We start from the raw sequence: 19,042 nt of genomic DNA, 5'->3' as shown, positions 1-19,042 counted from the left end.
CTGCCGAGTTCGTTCCACAATCCGCCACCTCTCTGGGTCCGGCCGCATTGTCAGAAGTCCTCTCTGCCCTGGCTGCCTGTCTCCGCCCCTCCTACCGGTGTGGATGAATGTTTCTTCTTTATATCCTTGGTTGTCGGACTTTTGTGCAGTTCGATTTTCTGTCAGTTCTGGTTGTTTTTTTGTTTTTAAATTGTTGTTGTCCTTCTTTTGGTTGTGCGAGGAGGTGCAGTGTGTCTACCTATGCCTCCATCTTGGCTGGAAGCTCCTGGAATTATTTTTTAAATCATCTATTTTGGGTCACATGGACTTTGACACTATACTGAAAAGAGGAAGTGGAGTTGTGACCATGTATGAAAGACATCTGATGTAAATTTGGGGCCAGGTTCTTAGAAAACCTATCCATTCTCTCAGGGGAAAAAATATGGCTTCAAACCTAAACTAAAAGGAACGTTTAGTTTAGAACAGATTGACAAGCATGTGGTTGCTATTTGATTGAGTTCAGAACAAAATACATGACTTATTGGTTGGTTATATGTTAACTAATGAATTAGCTCACTATAAAAGCACAGAATGTTTATTATTTAACTTTGTTGTCCTTGCTTTATATATGGGTATTACCAACCTTATTGATGAATACTCTACAAAAATGTTAAGCATACATGTCTAGGAGTTTTCCCTCAAGCCTAGTTTTTCTGTCGTAGTTGGTGGTGTCACTACTTCGACCTAGTGTCCCAAGCCAGAAACTTGGGTGACATGACATCCTTACCCCTTCTCTTCTACATTCAATGAGCCACTAAGTACATGAACGTTCTGCTGCCAGAATGTCTCACAAGTTACGCTCTCCTGCCGTTCTCACTGCCATTTCCCGAGTACAGTGGCTCTTCACTGGGCTCTTTGTCTCTAACCCCCCAAAAAACCCACCCAGATCCTGATAAATGGTGCTGCTGGGTTTCCTCCTCACGTTTCCCATCCAATCACATTTCCTTGACTTAAAAACCTGCATCAATTCTTGGTTATCTAAAGGTTCAAGTCCAAGCTCTGCAGCATGGCATTCGAGACAAAAAGTCTATTCAGGGCTACGATCTAGCTTGGAAGCCTCATTTCTGGTCATTCCTCATCACTAAGGGGAGATAACCTCCTATCCCGTCAGTCTCCTGCTGGCAGATACTTGCAGTCTCCTCAACACACTCAGCGGTGTCATTTTCATGCCTTCGCACAAGCCGTGTCTTCGCGCACGGATGCCCTCCACTTCCCCGTTCTCCACTGACAGTCTGGCAAACTCCAACTCACCCCCAAAAACCCAACATAGCTGCCACCTCCTTTAGGAAGCCTTTCTTCTCACCACCTCAGCCTACCCTGATACAGTGAATCCTCAAACTGTCAGCACCTTTTACTTACTTCACCTTTTCCATACTACTTTTTAAAATATATATTTTAAAAATATATATATGATTTCCTTGCTGTACTATGAATTCTTTGAGGAAGGGTAGAATCTAGGACGTATCTCTGTTTTCCATGTGCCTAAGTTTAGACTCAACAGAATTTTGCTAAACTTACTGAATTAATCTAACCTATATTGAAAAGTGTATTATAAATAATAAATGTATAATACAGTAGTTCCCCTTATCTGTGGTTTTGCTTTCCAAGGTTTCAGCTACTCACAGTCAATCACAGTCCAAAATATTCAATGGAGAATTCCAGAAATACACATAAGTTGTAAATTGTGTGCCAGTCTTAGGAGTATAATGAAATCTGCACCCATCTCTCTGTGCAGCCCAGAAAGTGCATGATCCCTTTGCCCAGTCTATGCCACCCCCTTGGATGGTAGATCAATTGTGACAGTGTCACAGTGCTTGTGTTCAAGTGACCCTTATTTTACTTAATAATGCCACATTCACCTAACTTTTATTACCATATATTATTAAAATTGTTCTATTTTACTGTTAGTTGTTGTTGTTAATGTCTTACTGTGCCTAATTTATAAATTAAATTTTATCATAGTTATATATAAGAAAAAAACAACATATGTAGGGTTCAGTGCCATATGTTACCATCTGGGCTGAGGGCAGATGGGCCACTATGCAGAGGCCTTGCCCACTGCGGAGGTCCCGAGTGCTTCTGAAGATCCGAGGTCTAAGGACGCCAGCTCCTCTGCCCCCGTACCGATGTCGTGCTGCTGTCAACAACATCCTGACTGTCCAGTCAGCTCTGGAATGCTGACATGCTCAGGCAGTCTGATCTGCTGTGGGTCATTTTTAACTACAAGAAAGCCCTTCTTTATTTGAGCCAGGAACTGATTTTTGTGTAAATCTGTGGCACTGCAGCATGCTTTGCACACAGGTGCACAGCTCATTAATAGCTCTCCGAATATAAAATGGACATTGCTTTTGACCAGCAGTCTCCCTTTACAAATATTTTGTAGAAATGCTAAGTCAAGTGTATAAAATGAAAGTGTGAAGATGCTCAAAAAAATACAGAAAAGAATACCATCTGTGTATTTGATTGTTTTGCCACCACTTTCCTTACCAAGATACTTGAGAGAGTTTATAAGAAAAGTATAAAGGCCAGTAAAACTGAGGAAATTTAACCTGGAGGAAAAAGAAAAAAATGCCGCTGTGTGCAGAGGGAGAGCTGTGTGAGGAGAGGGAACACAGTCATCTTATGAAAGAGAGGTTATGAGCGTGGTTCCCAAACCTGGGTGATCACCGTCATAACTTGGAGAGCTTTATCAAATACAGATTTCTGGGCTTCACTCCTAGGAATTCCAGGGGAGATCTCCGTGAGGCCCTGGAAATGGGCTTTCTAAAATAATTCCCTAGGCTATTTGAATGAGCAGCCAGATTTGGAAACCACTGGGCTAAAGGAAACCACTGAAATGTCATAAATCCAGTGGACTATGAGTAGGCAGCTCTATTTGAAAGTTACAGATGATTCCAGCAAAAGAGAAAACTTCCAAATACTTCAAAATAGAAAAGCCACAAAGAGTATTTTTGTTTGATCTAGCCTAAAAATTGACACATTTAGTTACTGGTTATAAAAAGGTAGTTCACGTAGCATTATGATACACTAGTTTTTTATCACAGCCGAAGCTTTAATTTAGGAGTATGCATGGGAGAGGCATGCTGCTCTGTGGGCTGACGGTTGCCCAGGACGTCCATTTAGGAGCCACGGGAGTCATGTGCCAACTCCATGAAGTGGCACCACTGCGCATGTGCTGAGTACGGTGGTGTTGCTCACTTTCTCAGGCCGCAAAGAAAGCCTTTTAAAGTAAATGTTTCAAGTACAGTGGCAAAATACTAAATTCAGTTGTCTCCAAAATAGCACACTTTTATTTTTAGGCAATTGCTTGATAAAGTAGTACTTTTGTCTGGAAGTAGAATTTAGCACCAAGCTGATCCTAATTTTTAAAAGAAAAAACAGCAGTTTTGTAGGTATTGCTAAGGAATTTTTTTTTGAAAAATTTAAAGGTTGTATCTTCTAAGTTGTTGGCTGCAAATTTTTCTAGCAACTGATCCATTTAAAGTAGTTTTGAGAGAAAAAAAAAATCGCACATCCTCCCGGAACTCTACTGTGTACCATCACGTTCGTTCTTTCTATACCCCGAGGTTTGTGCTGTTTGTGGTCTGGTGTCTGGGTCAGCAGCACAGGTTAAATTCTAAGTGAAATGAAATTGCAAAGTTTTGACTCCTGTCAATGATGGATAGGGTTCGTGGAACAGGAAGGGGCTTCTCCTTATCTTCCAGAAGCCTCAGTTCTCTATAGATTATTCTTGGTAAATTCCTGACTCCCTTAGCTAGCTGAGAGAAGATAAAGTTTAATGGGCAGTTCTTAGAAAAATATTGCATTGTTTGTTAGCTAAGCTCAGTAGCTGGAAGTTTAGGATGATGGGGAGGGGAAGATGACTATTTTCAGAGAACAAGAGCTGTATCACCCCAATCCTCCCAACACACTCCCCAGCACCACACACACACACACACACACTCACAGTAGTTCTTCTGGGATGATTGCTGGTCTCTGCTCTTAGGATATTCTCATTTTTCTTTCCTTCAATTATATTAAGTAATTTCTATAATCTTATAATACTAATTGTAAGTCAGGATAGTATATTTGGTGAACATTTACTTTGTGCAGGGAAGTCTACTAGGGTTAGACAATTGAAGGTATTTTATTCTGATTTTTCCCATTACACAGAGTTAGCATACCAACTCTATGCATAAACTGTAAATTTGTCATACGGGTACAGCCGTATGACAAATTCTAAACTTTCAATAACATACATTAACATTTAAAATAGACAAATATTTTAACAGTTTAGGATTTGTGGGGCTTAATAAAATACTGCGGAAAGAATTTTTTCTTGACTTTTGAGATTAGAATTATATTTTAGTATTAAAACAAGTCAAATCTGTAGACCAGCGATATTTCTATTCTTTTAATTTTTAAATAATTATTTTTACCTTTTATCTTTTTTAAAGAATACTCTTAAAAATAGGTTGAGACTTTTTGATGAAAATTTCTGTATAAGGTAATGCCCTCCAAAACTCATACTGAACATACCTTAATGTTATATTGATTATACAGTCATTATAAACATACTATATACTGTTATGCTTTCACATGGCCACTTGTACCAAAACTGTGTAGCTCTAAACTTCTAAGTATAATTTCATAGTCTTTGTACCTTTTTAAAAGTTCTTTGGTATGTCCATTATTAGGCTGTCACTTCCTGGGACTGTCCTAGACTTGCCTTGGCAGCTGCCTTCTACTTTTAGTTTGGGACATCAGATTTCCAAACTTGTTAAGATTATCCCTAGAGTAAAAGTTTGTGTCATTCATTTTGGTTATCAGAGAGTAACATCTTTTCTTACATTTTGGATACTTGAAATTACCAGCCAAAAAAAAATTCTAGATAAGTGAGATATTAATTATATGGTACATTACAAATTACTGATGAAATTAAATGTAAAATACAGAGAACAGTAAGGAAATGAGTATGGTTAGGCTAAGCAAAAGCCTAGAGGAACTTTACAAAATCACCTATATTCTGTTGTATGAACAGATTCCAAGGTATTTCCCTTCACATGTGTGAAAGTGTACACACTTTTCAGGATATGAATACATACACAAAAAATATAGTAACATAATACAAGTTAGAGTATTAGTAAAACATTTATAAATATAGATAGAAATATGTTCATATAGCCAAAGTTTGGCAAAACCACACTGGAAGGCAAAAATGGATGATATATTCACATATTGATTGTATTGTGAATTAAAGTAGATATTCTAAGTAGCCAACTTGTTACCAGTGCTTGAAAAAAGTGAACAGATCTTAAGATGTTATTGGAAATTTTAAAATACTGCCAAAACAAAAATATTTTTCCAGCAAGTTCTGAAACAAGATTTTCTCATTTAGTGCTTCATGGGGGACAGAGGGGATGAGGAGTAACTGCAGGAGCCTGGGACTTGACAGTTTGAAGCCATTTTTATCATGAATTCTGATAAGTCAGTAGGGAATATGGCAAATATCTGATTTCTTAAGTGCCACAATATTCTGATATTAAAATTCTCATTATAATAAATATTTCTATTATTTAAATATGTAGCTATACCTTTAATACACTATACATTTAAAATAATATCTCTAGCCTTTTTGAAGCCCTATCATGTACCAGTGAATAAGTAATGCCCTCAATGAAAACTCGACATTTTAAGCATGTATTGACCGCCTCCTCTGTGCCATGTACGAACACTTGAGATTACGACAATGAACGTCAGGAGAAGGTGACTGGTTGCCTAAGCTGCCATTCACACCTCTTTACTTAGTGTCCTTTGTGACTAGGATCTTTGTGAGTTCCCTCAGCCTGACCCAAGATGCAACTTGTGGGTTTAAAATAGAAACCTATTATGGGCTGAATGTTTGTGTTCCCCACCCCACCCCGTAATTCATATGTTGAGGCCCAACCCCCAAAGATGGGGCCTTAATGAGGTCATTGGGGTTAGATGAGGTCATGAGGGTGAGGCCCTCATGATGAGATTTAGTCCCCTTAGGAAGAAACACCAAGGGCTCACTAGCAAGGTGGCCGCCTACAAAAAAGAGAAGTGGCTCCAGAATGAAACCTTGATGAAATTCCCAGTCTTCAAAACTCTGAGAAGTCAGTTTCTATTGTTTAAGCCACCACTCTACGGAATTTCGTTATGGCAGCCAAGCAGATTAAGACAGCACTTCCCCTACTTCCCCTGTGGGTGAAGTGTACTAGCCCTGATTGGGATCACGCGTTACCAATATTTTGACCACCATGCTCTGGAAAGTTTCACTACTTGGAAGGAACCACCAGTTACCATTACAGAAAGGAGTAAAAGGGAGTTTGCCTCCTAGACTTTGTTTATGAGTAGAAAAGAAACCCATTTGAAGGTGTTTTCTCCTGTTTGTTGAATGATAAATCGAGAAAAAACTAAATTCTATACAGTGAACCCATCTGATGAGAATGTGATTTCACCATCAATTAGACTAAATCTCCTAAATATTTCTAAACTTTATAATTTGGCCATTGAAAAAAGAGCAATTTGAGCTACAAAAATCAGCTTATTAAAATTCTGTTGTTAATTAACTGGAGATGTTATAAAAAGCAGAATTTAGAGAAAGTATTTGTTAGACTTTTTAAAATCAGTAACCAAAATATAATTGGCATGAGGAAACCATTTTAAGAATAATGATGCTATTTCCAGATTATTTATAGCTATAGATTCACATCCTTACAATGCCCAGTACTTGGTTCAATTGTCTTATCTCTCAACATTCTTAATTTATTATCATAATTCATTTTTAAGAGAGTAAATACCTGATTTACTAGCATAAGACCAAAGAATTATAAACATTATAATTGAAATGGTCAACATTGGGATAAAATCAAGAGAGATAATATAATTTTTATAATTTGTAGCAAATTGAACCAAAAATTTAAAAGTGTTACATTCCTGAATTAATTTTCATACCTAAATAATATTTAGTTTTTTATCACTGGACAACTACTTAAAGAAAATAGTATGGAGGGAAGTTAAAATCTAAAATATAAACTAGGTAACCTTTATGGTTTCTTCTAACCCTGACATTTTTTCTATGAAATAAGAATTTCAAAGAATTCTTTGATCTACAAGTAATACATAAGTTTATCTCTTTTTAAAAATGAACATTGGGGATTTAACTAAGAAGTATGTTAGAAAGAAAAAAAAAGTCTTATTCTGCCCGCACATTTATCAATTGGAGCATGAAAAAACATAGCCCTGGCCAGGTAACTCAGGTGATTGGAGCAGCATCCTACCATGCCAAGGTTGCAGGTTCAATCCCCAGTCTGGGCACATAAAAAATTTTTTTTAAAAACAATAAATGCATAAATAGGTAGAACAACAGATTGCTGTTTCTCTCTTACTCTCTCTCTCTGAAATCAATAAATATTTTAAAAACATAAATAGAACAAAATGTTATTTGAGTAAAAAAAACCCCACAATTTTAAATTTCAATTGTTTTGTAAATAGTTTTTTCAATTCAATAATTGGTTAAGTTTCTCTACACAGTAAGTCAATGTAGTCCTCTGCACAAAGTAGGTGTCATATGTCTGTGAGTATATTTGTTTAGTTAAGTGAATTCAAATTAACTTTCTATTTCAAACCTATTAATTATAATAGAAAAAGTATATAACATGTGACTTTCTAAGAAATGTAGTACACACTTTAGTAGTCCTAACTAGGTCATATAAGATTCATAATTCAGTTAGAAAAGAGAAAAGGAGAATATCAAATAAACCTCTGCAAAGAAAATGAGTGAAATATTATATATTTTCAAAGTACAATAATTTTAAGGAAATTATGTATACTCAGAATTTAACCTTACACACCGAACTATTGACTCAAAACGCCTTAAGTCCCAGGAATTATTTTCTAAGACTGTAAGATGAGGTTTGGCGTGTGTTTGCAATAAGTGCAAAATTCACCTTGAAACATCTTTAGTTGCAGTGATCATGTAGATGATTTTCAAAAAAAAGATCTGGACAAACCTTTGAGTCAGGAGCCCTATTCCATAGCACCAATGATAAAATACTGCTCAGTGGAATGTGTTTAGAATCAAATAGAATCATTTTGAAATAAATGACCGTTAATTTAATAATTGCTGAAACCCTGCATGTAAAACATATATACAGTTATAACTGATTTTTAAAAAATTTTTATTGAATGATTTTTAACCAATTCACATTATAAAGAATGTACACTTGTATTGAATCTCAGCTATTTTGGACGCCACTTACAAAATCATTTTATCATAATCTGAACAAATATTCCTTTGCATACTCATCAAGGATTTAACTCCCCGTTCATAAAAACGATAACAATAACAAAATAAATTTGAACTCCAGCACAATCAGCAACTTGGATATGTCATGGCAGAAGAGTATGTGTGGGCTAGAAACCACGAGGAAGAGCAGGCCATGCAGTTCCTGAATTTTATGGTTTATTCAACTACAAATCACTGAAACCCTTCAAAAATAAGGTCTTGAATGAATGCCCTTTCACAGCCATTCAGCTAACACCTATGGGTTCATTCAGGAACTAGCATCCAGTGCCCCCGGGCAGCCACTGGACTCTCTCCGCTGCTTAGGCTCCATGATGGCTGGAGTGAGTGGGCAGCCTTGGTCCCTAATGAAAATAACCAGAAACTTCTCTTAAAAACTATTCTTAAATTATATTCATTTTAAGGCATTTATTTAAAATTACTGATCAGAGAATTTGCCAAAATAATATGCCTATGGCCCTATGAAGAAAGCTGGGTTTTGTCAAGGGGGAATAAAGGCTCTAAGAAGACTATAATTGCTTGTCCTAAAAATATAATACCTCAAACACAGGAGACCATGTAGTATAAAGTGATGAGCCTTTCAATTCGTGATCATTTTTAACTATGGAGCTGCCTTCCCTAAGGATGCATGGAAAGTTCATGGTTTAAACACTAGTTAAATAAAAATTTGAGATCTTAAAAAGTCTCAGCTTCCCTATTTTTAAACTAGATTTATTTCGTGGAACAAAGTATCTCTCCCATTTTAAATAATATACAGTTCAGTTGATATTTTTCAAAGCAGAAAAATAGTTGACAGTTTTGTTTGTAAAGCTATTTGTTATCATTCTTTTTAAAACAAAAAACAAAAAACTGATGTTTCTCTGCCCCAAGAGGAAACAATATAAACACTGAGGGCATGAACTGAACGGGTCCGTCTCAGGGTGGTACTAACTGTCATAAGTTTTTGTCTCTAACTTAATTCTAAATATTACTGTCCATCTCTGTGCATGCAGTTTCACATTTAGTATGCAGCTGGCATCTATTAGATCTTCCTACAGTAGGACCCTGAGAATAAGTCCATTGAGAAATCACATTATTTATAGTACCAGCTTGAAGTTTTAAAGAGTGTTTAATTTTTAAGAAAGAAAGAAACATTTTTTCCACAAACCAAACTTACCACTGTGTAAAGAAGAATATATATATATATACTTGGCATTGAAATGCCCATCTAGTTTCAGTATCTTTACCTAAATTTTTTAAATGTAAGAAAATCTCCTAATTTTGAAAAAGTACATTTATAAAAATGTTGAAATACTATTAATAAAATTCAAGTCCAGGCATAGTACAACCTGTGAAGTGATCTCACTACAACAATCAGAATTGGTTTTCTCTCTGCGATTTCGCCCATCCATGGCCTGGTTTCAGGTTCCTATTATCCGTAAGTACAGTTGGCATCATCTCCGTGAATCCAGAGGCAAATCTGGGCATACTTGAGGGGAGTGATGCGCACGGCCACGTTGTAGTCCTTCTGAGCACCGTGGACATCCACCCACTGGTGGCCTGAATAGACCGCAATGATTTTGCGCTTCCAATTCTTTTTGTCTGGCTCTTTCAGGCGCAGATAGACCCCGGAGCCAGTGGAGCCCGATTCGGCATCGCAGTATTGATAGAGGAGATCAGTGGATTCATCCGACACGCTACAAAACCGGTACACCAACTGATCTGCTCTATCATGATCAAATCCTGAGAAGTGGATCACTCCACCCGGCAGCTTCTTGATGGTGGGACTGATTCCTAGTTCCATGTATTTCTTTTTGTGAGCACGCTTCAGCTCCAGAAGAGCATAGTCATAGTCCAAGGCAGCATCTCCACTCCCTCCTGTAGCCCAGCCTTTGGGAATGTGTGTATTCCTGACCCGGGTCCACTGGAAGGTGGGCCTGCCCTCAGTGACTCTCCCGCCCCAAGCAGATTCCTTTCTTCTTCTCTTTCTTCTTCCAGCCTTGGCTGTCTCTTTCAGATTCTCTTTGCTACCCTCTCTTTGGTCACCACCAACAACTTCTCTCCTGCTCCTCTTAGAACCCCTTCGTTTCTTGCCATTTCCTTTATTTCTCATCTTCAACAGCCCTACCCTAAGCTTTTTGCTCCCTTTGATATAGTCCTTCCCATCGTGCACACAGTGGGCAGCTGTTAGAACATGACGGGGGGAAATGAGGACGCCACTGCAGCCTGTGGAGAGCTTCACGGCTGTATTGAAAGGGAAATTGGTTAAGAATCTTTTGTCCAAGATGCTGAACCTGCTGTCTGTGCCATACACCTGTCTCTTTCTCCTAACAGGTGCTCCTTTGGTGGTGATATTTTGAGTTGGCTCAAGGACTAGACCTTGAACTTTCACTCTGGTCAAGGTTCGGGTGCCATTCTCAAAGACAGTCTCGTACGAAAGAGAATCTTCCAAGTCAGTAAGGCTGGGGGCTGGGAGTTCTTGCTGACATTCGATGCCACACACTTTCTTTAACACCACCTTAGCATCTGCCTCAAATGTGGAGCTGGTGAGAGGGAATGTTCTCTCACTGACAACCCGGGGTACTTTTCTCAAGTGCCACATAAAATCCTGTTCCATCTCTGATCCATCAATGAGGGTCCACCCAAGGGTGAAAAATATCATCCAAAATAACATACTTTCCATTTTGTTCTTCTCTTTTGTCCTTAAAAATAGAAAAAGAAAGAGAAGCTTTAGAATTTTTTTTTAAATATTACTTACCCGTGTCATTTAGGCCTTGGGTCCTGAACATACCTTGACTACAAATAGGAGTCCCTATTTTCACCGTACTTAGGTTTTACTGCAATCAAACACCCTGCTAAGTAGGCTCACAGAGATTTCCAAAATCGATACACTGTTGTTCGCCCAACTTTCCCTCCACCAGCCCTAACTCATCTCTCCCCACCCTCTCCTACCATCTCCGTCTCCACCTCCCCAGACAAACCAATGCACGGAGTGTAGGACACGATAGCTATCGTGGGCTTCTGTTGCTAAGCCACGCTCTCTTCCTTCCTAGGTCTCCTACAACCTTCCTTCCAGATGATTTAAACATACAGATAGCAGCAGATGTTCTGCATTTTCCCTGCACTTGGCTCCTTAAAAGCAGGGACCATGAAATTCCTCATCTCTAGAGTGTAAATGCCTAGCACAGAACTCAAAACACATCCATTATAATGCAGTGAATTTCCCTGAACCATGGTGTACAGACCCAGCTGACTGATGACATAATTGAATTCACCAATACTCTTCTAAAAGCCATAGACTCAGGCAGAGGTTTTTAAAATAAATAAATGGGTTTGTCTGCTATGGACCTGCCTTGATTTTTACAAGCAGAACCCCATATCATAAAAAGGAAATATGCACAGGCCATTTATACTAAAGCAAGAAAAATGTACCCTGCAGTTTTTTTAAGCAAAGTTATGCCTGAAGTTTTGCATCTAAGCAAAGCAACATACAAAAATGCTTCTCAGTGGTATTTTACTCTGTTAAAATTGGCTGCCAGAATTTATGGAGCACAGGCTATGATTCTGAATTGGCCACTTGGGGGAACATGGTCACGATTAAATATAGTCCTGTTCATCGCAGGTCTTATCATCGAAGACCAGTGCTTTGGTGTTAGGCATTTTAAAGTTGTCAGTACTTTAAATAAATCATACGTACGTTACCTCTTCTAGTATTTACATCTTCTTGTCATCTTTTCTTACTTCTCTAGGCTCACGGGTATGGAAATCCCTGTAGTGGAACTGGTGTTTGTCGGCTGTTTCTTTGTGAGGGTCAGGGCAATGGTAGCACTTTTGGGGGCAGTAATTTTGAAATTTGTAAGCTATGCTCCAAGTCATTTTTAACTAATAGCTAAAATGCCCAGCTATTAGTTAAGTGTAAATCATCTGCTTAGCAAATGATTTACACTTAGTATAAAGCAGAGGCAAAGTTATATTATTCCTACAATACTTTGACTCTCAATGCTTCCTGATAAACTTTTTTTTGGGGGGTGGGAGCGTGGAAAACAAAAGTAATGAAGAAAGTAATAAAGTTGGGAATGTTCATCAACCCAGGGTACGCCCCTAGGATCCTGTGCATGGCCTGAAAACCCAAAGTTGTCTCTGATGCAGAGCTGAATATGGGCATTGCTTGACACAACAGAATTCATTTTGTCTTATATGAGTATAGAATTGTATTAACAAGCTAATAACATTCCTTTGATAAAACAAAAACATATGCTACATAATCTTGTTATTGTTTAAACATGATATACTCACCAAAATATGACAATTAATTTGAATCACCATACATTTGAACATTTAAACAAATTTATAATCATCTTTACCATCACTTGGCATCAGCAAGGTTACATAGAAGTTTTGCAATTTCCATTTTTTATCTGCTCACACTTGAATACTGAGTGGCATGTAACTTGTTTTATTTGGGGAAGTAATGGATATCACCCAGAAATCAATAAAGAATATACTTCAGAAGGAAACCCACGCTCATGTTGCAGTATTTTCTAATCATTAACATGGCAAAATCGACTTCACACAGAATGGTAATTATATTGATAATAATTTTGTTGAGCCACTTAGTATTTTCTTTTATCTTCTATGCAATTTACACAATGAATATTTCATCAATTCTATTTAATTGGATTAGAGTGAAAAAGGCCAACGACTCAGTAATTCTACTGCAATCTTGAAATCCTATGCTTAACCATGTGTGCTTCCCAAAATGAAAAATTATGGCTTTGCCTCCCCCCCCCAAAAAAAGAGCTAAAATCAGAGTTATTTGCTGCCTCTTAGGTTATCAACAGACCAAAATAGATAATTACAAAGAGATATATATCTTGCCCTGGCTGGTGTGGCTCGGTGGATTGAATGCCGTTCTGTGAACCAAAGAGTCACTGGTACAATTCTCAGTCAGGGCACCTGCCTGGGTTGCGGACCAGGTCCCCAGTAGGGGGTGTGCAAGAGGCAACCACATATTGATGTTTCTCTCCCTTTCTCCCTCCCTTTCCCCTCTAAAAATAAATAAATAAATAAAAGTCTTTTAAAAATATATATGTATATATTTTATCTACCTAATTCTTAGCAAAATTTCAAAGGAGTTTTTGCTCTAGGAAACAAATTTTTAAAATTGATTTTTCATTCTGCCCTTTATGATAATAGCTGTCTATGGTGTACTTAATATATGATTACATCAAAGACTGAAAGTCAGCCAAATACCCTCACTGAGAAATATACAGAATCACTCTGTACATATTAACACTGGTGCCAATGGTCTGTAGAGTAGTAAATGTGGGAGAGTCATTGCTAAGCAAAATGGAGGGTGCCTCACTCACGGTGCCCCGTGTTGTTTCTCCAGTCAGGAGGTTTGTGGTTGTTTCTTCAGCACAATTGAATTTAGTCTTGCAACCTTTAAGGAATAGAACGCGCTCTGTGCCATAATTCTGTAGGCAGACTTTTAAAAAAAGCTCTGTGTCACAGTTTTATGTGTCCACTCGACTAGGCCACAGGGGGGCCCAGATACTTGGCTGAACACTGCTGTGGGTGTGTCTGTGCGGGCGGGCAGGGGGTTCTGAGTGAGACTGACATTCGGACTGACAGCCCAAGCGAAGCAGCTTCCCCTCCCTCAGGCGGGCGGGCCTCATCCCATTGGTTGAAGGTCTGAAGAGAACAAAAAGGCTAACTATCCTGTGAGGAAGGGGAGACTCCTGCCGCTGGACTGCTTTGAGCTGAGATGTTGGTTTTTTCCTGACTTTGGACTCAAAATGAAACATGAACCACTCAAAAGAAGGTCATTAATTTGCTAACAGAATTCCGTACTGGTACACAGCAAACTACAAACTCTGTCGTACGAAGGGTGCCCGGGTTGTTGTCCCCAGAGCAGCAGTGTCAGCATCACCAGGGCACTTGTTAAAAGCCATAATTTCAGGACCCAAGCAGGTCCCAGTGATCTCTGTGTCAACCAGCACTCCAGGCAATGCTGATACTCAGCAGTGTGAGAACCACGGTGGCAGCCAAGGCCCTGGTGAAGCAGTGTGAGCCACACCCCAGCAGGGAGTCTTTCCAGGGATGGTGGCTACCAGGTTTCAAATGGTACCTACTTCATATTTGTGTACAAAATAAATTTATTCTGAATTTTGATCTTTCACTACATTAGCAGCAGCTAATAGTGAATGGTGTGGTGGTCTATAAAGAAAAAGCATAACTTTTATATAAGTGACTTAATAATATGTGTGAAAGATTCCAATTCAGTAGGGTTGCACGGGGTGCTTCCGTGCGCCACAGACCCTGTACTGGCGCTAGTCCGCCAGGTGGTCGTCCAGTGCTCGCTGGGTGAGCTGCACAGGAGCACAAGCCAGGCCCGCGTCTATCTTTGGGTGTGGGAAGGGCAGGGCCTTGTAATATGGCCTCGGAATCACAGTAATAAGAGGACATGGATTTAGTTACCCTGTCCAATCTGGCCTGTAATTTAAAATTGGACAAATGTTTATGGATGCTTTCTTTTGGAAAATCTAAGTTTGCCTTGTGGTGAAATGTCAATGCAATGTAAATGACAGCTCTCACAGATCCAGCAGTCCATGGTTCAGAGGGTAACACATCTACATGTGCCCGTCATCCAAAATCACCAACTCATTGACCTGCAGAGATGTATCCATTGGTGGAGCAGCTATAATATTTTGAAATTAGTGTCCCTGTCTTCCCTCATCCTCCTTTTTTCCAATTTGCAGTTATAATTATGACCTTAACTGTCGCCTTCCAGATGGCTTGGATTTGAGGCTTCAAATTCCAATTTCAGTTAATGAAAGTGAGGCCGCAGCCATGACTCTCCACCATGAGTCAGTGCACACACAGCTGGTTATGGGTTGGGCCATGGAGGTAAATGGGGTAGAAGGGAATTCAGAAGGAACCAAGGATATCAGGACATGCAGATGAACTTCTACTGATAGCACAAACACTATTCCACATTTGTACCTGGTCTATAATAATAGAAATAAATGCAAAAGATGACTTACTATTACCATTTTTACACTGCATCAGAAATGTGATTTCTGATAGTACTTATAATATTTACGAACATTTGAGCATCTCTGCCAGCATGGTGCTAATGAGTGCAGACCAAGGAGTGAGAAGACATGGGCCAAGTCCCATCTTTACCACTATGAGGCACATGAATTTGAGTGGTTCATTACGTTCAGTTCACTTTCAGTTTCCTCACCTGCAAAGTGGGGATAATAACGACCTCTACCTCATACCATAATTGTGGGGATTCAATGAGATGACGTATGCTCTCCCAGCGATCCCGAAGCATGGTAAGCGTCGATAACAGGCTCTTCTATCATTATTCTACCTCCATGAGTGAATTAATATCACTTAAAAACAACTTCTTACATGAGCCAAAGTCATAGCACTGGTAGTTTTCTAAAAAGTCAATCTTACAGTCAAATATTTTTATTTCAGGACTGTTTCTAACACACTCTTGAACTCCCTTTTCTCTTTGTCGTGTTGTGTTCTGTTTTGCTTTGTTCAAGGACAGCTTCATTTTAGAGACTTCCCAGATGAACGTTTTCCTAATTCCTCCTTCCTACGAATATCTGTGGCTCTGTAATATATTTTTCTCATTACTATTAAACTCAAATGTGATTGAACATTACCCAGCCACAGAATTCTCAAATTGCATTTCTTGTGATCTATTTATAGCCTGGATCTACATTAGGAATTCTGGAACTGAGTCAGGTCCTCAGCCTAAAAAGAAACAGAGTCCATGTCAAAATAATTATTCTAAGAGAGTGACTTACAGTGAGAGAAAAAAATAACTTTTTGAGGGAGTCTACCTGGAGTGTGTAGAATATTACTAGCCTGATATATATATAGTATATGGATATGTATACACACACACACACATATATATAGCTTAGGTAGAGCAGGTGGACTAATGAAAGATTAGGTGATTGCTCACAATATTAAATATTTCAAATGAATTATTTTTCTTGTATATGAAAAATGAAGCTGCTGGCTTAACATTAAGGATTGGCACTGAATTGCTTTCCCTCACTAGGTGACAGATTCACACCTACTCAGACCTTTCTTTTCACCTGTCCCTTGTAATGTGTAGTGAGGTAGGTGACCAAATTCACGTGTACAGCATGCTGCCAGGGAACAGAATTTTGCATTAATCCGTTAAAGATTTGGTGCTGGAGTGGGTCAGGGGCTGCTCAGTCAGATGGATGACCTTCTAGGGCCGACACCAACTTCTACCTTAATGTATATGTTAGGACACGCCAACGATTGTATAACCACTTTTTACAACTTGCCTGTCCTTTTGTAGCCACCCAAGATCTCAACCACCTGCACCCCAATAGTACTGCCTACATTTACACATATACAAAAATTCGAAAACATGTACCAGCCATCTCCCTCCTCCACTTTCGTCCGCTACCTGCTCCGTAAAGATTGGCATATAACAGGTAGACCCTGTGACCTGGCCCAGATGCATCAAATAACTGCGGAGGAAAGGGCTGGCTTAGGCAAAGGCCGCAGCAGGAGCCGGGGAGTCATTACCAGGAAGACTAAACAAGTGTAAAGCAAGCCTTAAATGGGTCAGGTTTTGGAGAACACCTGTAACAACTTTAAAAGTCATGTCACAAATTGGGGGCAGCTGAAGAGAAGAGTAAGTATTTTATAAAGTTCAATTCCTGACCCACTTCAGGCCCTCACTAATGTTCTTCACTGACTAGAGCATAGAATAGTGGCAGCATTTAAATTACAAAATGTATGAAATTACAGCCATGAGAAAATAACAGTGCTGGTGACATTATGAATATGAAGAGGAAGAACCTGGGTGTTTCAATCATTTGTAGAGGCCGCGGGCATTGAAGTCAAATCAGTGCCCTGCTACTTGTTTGCTGCGTGACTTTATGAAGTTTACTTAATCTCTGCAAACATCATTTTCCAGAGGGTGAGGGTAAGACTTTACAGTGCTTTTGTGAGGAACTAATATGATGTAAATAAGCACAATGCCCCAAGCACAATAAATATTCAACAAATGCCAGCAATTATTATTAACACCAAACAATGGGAGTCCAAGCATAGGTAGACATTTATAAGGGATTTCATGCATCTCTGACTGCCGTGTCCCTCACTATTTAAGCCAAATGATGGCTGCTAAAGAAAGCCACATTCTAATTCCCACAACCTGGGAGTAAATTCCTTAACCTGGTAAAAGAGATTTGCAAATGTGATTAAGGATTCTGAGATGAGATTAGCTTGGATTATCCAGGGGAGCCCAATGTAATCACAGAAGGTGGAAGGGCCTAGAGTGAAGGAGCTGTGAAAATGGAGGCAGAGGTCCCAAGGATGCAGGGTTGCAAGCCAAGGAATGCGGAGGGGCCTCTAGAACCTGAAAGGGCAAGGAAACAGATTCTCACCTTGAACTTCCAGAAGGAACGCCACGCTGCCAACCCACTTTAGACTTCTGGCCTTCAGAACTGTAAGACAACGGTTTCACGTCACTAAGTTTTCAGTAACTGTTAACAGCAATAGGAAATCAGTACAGTTGTAACGTAAGACTCTTCTTGTTTGTTTGTTTGTTGTCAGCCCTGGATGTTTAGAAATAAAGAAGTAGTAGGGAGTGATATACAGTGGGAAAGAATGTTTGGTTCGGAGTCTTAAGCATAAATGAAAATTTTCATTTTAAGGAAAAGTGTACAGACGTGCAATTGTAAAACAAAAACAGAAGATTGTGATAAAACTTTATGGTGGCATGGAACAGTATTGCGAGAGAGATGAGAATTGAAAAGGGAAGATAAATTTCAACAAATGCATACTGAAGATTATGCATCAATTTGGAATCTCCTTATTTAAGAATCTCTGTAATACTCCTTAGACTAGAAAATGTCTAAGATCTTTTTCAGCTCCTATGACCTAGATTAAACCACAAACGAGAAAACACAAGTAATTTATGACTCATCAGTGATCCTCAAGAAGCTTCAATTCCCAGTCATCCATTGTAGGAATTTGCCTGCTATCCACATTGCTACCACTAGATGGCAAAGTTAGCCCGGTGGTAGCAAATCTCAGATTCTGCATTTAAATTATTTACATTCTCTGAGCTGTGATATGGAATTTATTTTAAAAGCGTGTGGGATTCAGCAAGGGGAAAAGCCTAACTGGCTAATATACAAAATGGTTGTCACATGTGGAATTTATCACGTTTAGAAAACCCATCTACAGGCCACAGAGCCCATCCTGATGAACTGAGAGCTGATAATGTTGTCTACAGCCAGACAATTTTCTGGCAGGTAGTTTTCCAAAAACCATTGTAGCGCCAACATGCTTCCACTCTGACCTACATATGGCATGGCTAAAGAGTCCCCCAAATGTGCTGCGATTCATTTCAACACATAGGAAATTCTTCAACCTGCCAAATATTTCACATATGTTTATCGAATCCTTTATTATAATCCATTCCTAAAGGATATACTTTCTGCTGATCCTATGCTGAAAGTAAATGGCAAGAAAGTTCATTGACATTGTGCCAATTTCTCTTCAAAATATCATACTGTAGCACTATTTTCAACTTTAATTTCAGGAATCAAGACAAAGTAATGTCTGCTTTAAGAGTTTGGCAGTGCTTGAGGGAAAGAAAGATGGTAAAGTAACACAGTTGATTATTTTACAGTAACT

At 38.9% G+C, this 19,042-nt stretch overlaps 1 protein-coding gene across 2 annotated transcripts in view; it reads right to left on the bottom strand.

Moving 5' to 3' along the window:
- Positions 1 to 8,224: 8,224 nt before the first annotated feature.
- The window catches only part of PRSS35 (serine protease 35), a 75,450-nt gene continuing 64,632 nt past the window's right edge, over positions 8,225 to 19,042 (bottom strand). For both annotated transcript variants that reach the window (XM_045184863.2, XM_045184862.2), the window contains exons 2-3: positions 17,785 to 17,844; positions 8,225 to 11,028 (exon numbers count right to left, since the gene is read on the bottom strand). In XM_045184863.2, coding sequence (XP_045040798.2) covers positions 9,759 to 11,009 — 1,251 coding nt within the window. In that variant the 5' untranslated portion in view covers positions 11,010 to 11,028; positions 17,785 to 17,844 and the 3' untranslated portion in view covers positions 8,225 to 9,758. The remainder of the gene's footprint in view (positions 11,029 to 17,784; positions 17,845 to 19,042) is intronic.

This window comes from Desmodus rotundus, chromosome 11 (assembly GCF_022682495.2).
Source record: "Desmodus rotundus isolate HL8 chromosome 11, HLdesRot8A.1, whole genome shotgun sequence".
NCBI classification, from domain to species: domain Eukaryota; kingdom Metazoa; phylum Chordata; class Mammalia; order Chiroptera; family Phyllostomidae; genus Desmodus; species Desmodus rotundus.
Note: the sequence above shows the minus strand (reverse complement) of the source record. Positions and strands in the feature narration are given on the sequence as shown.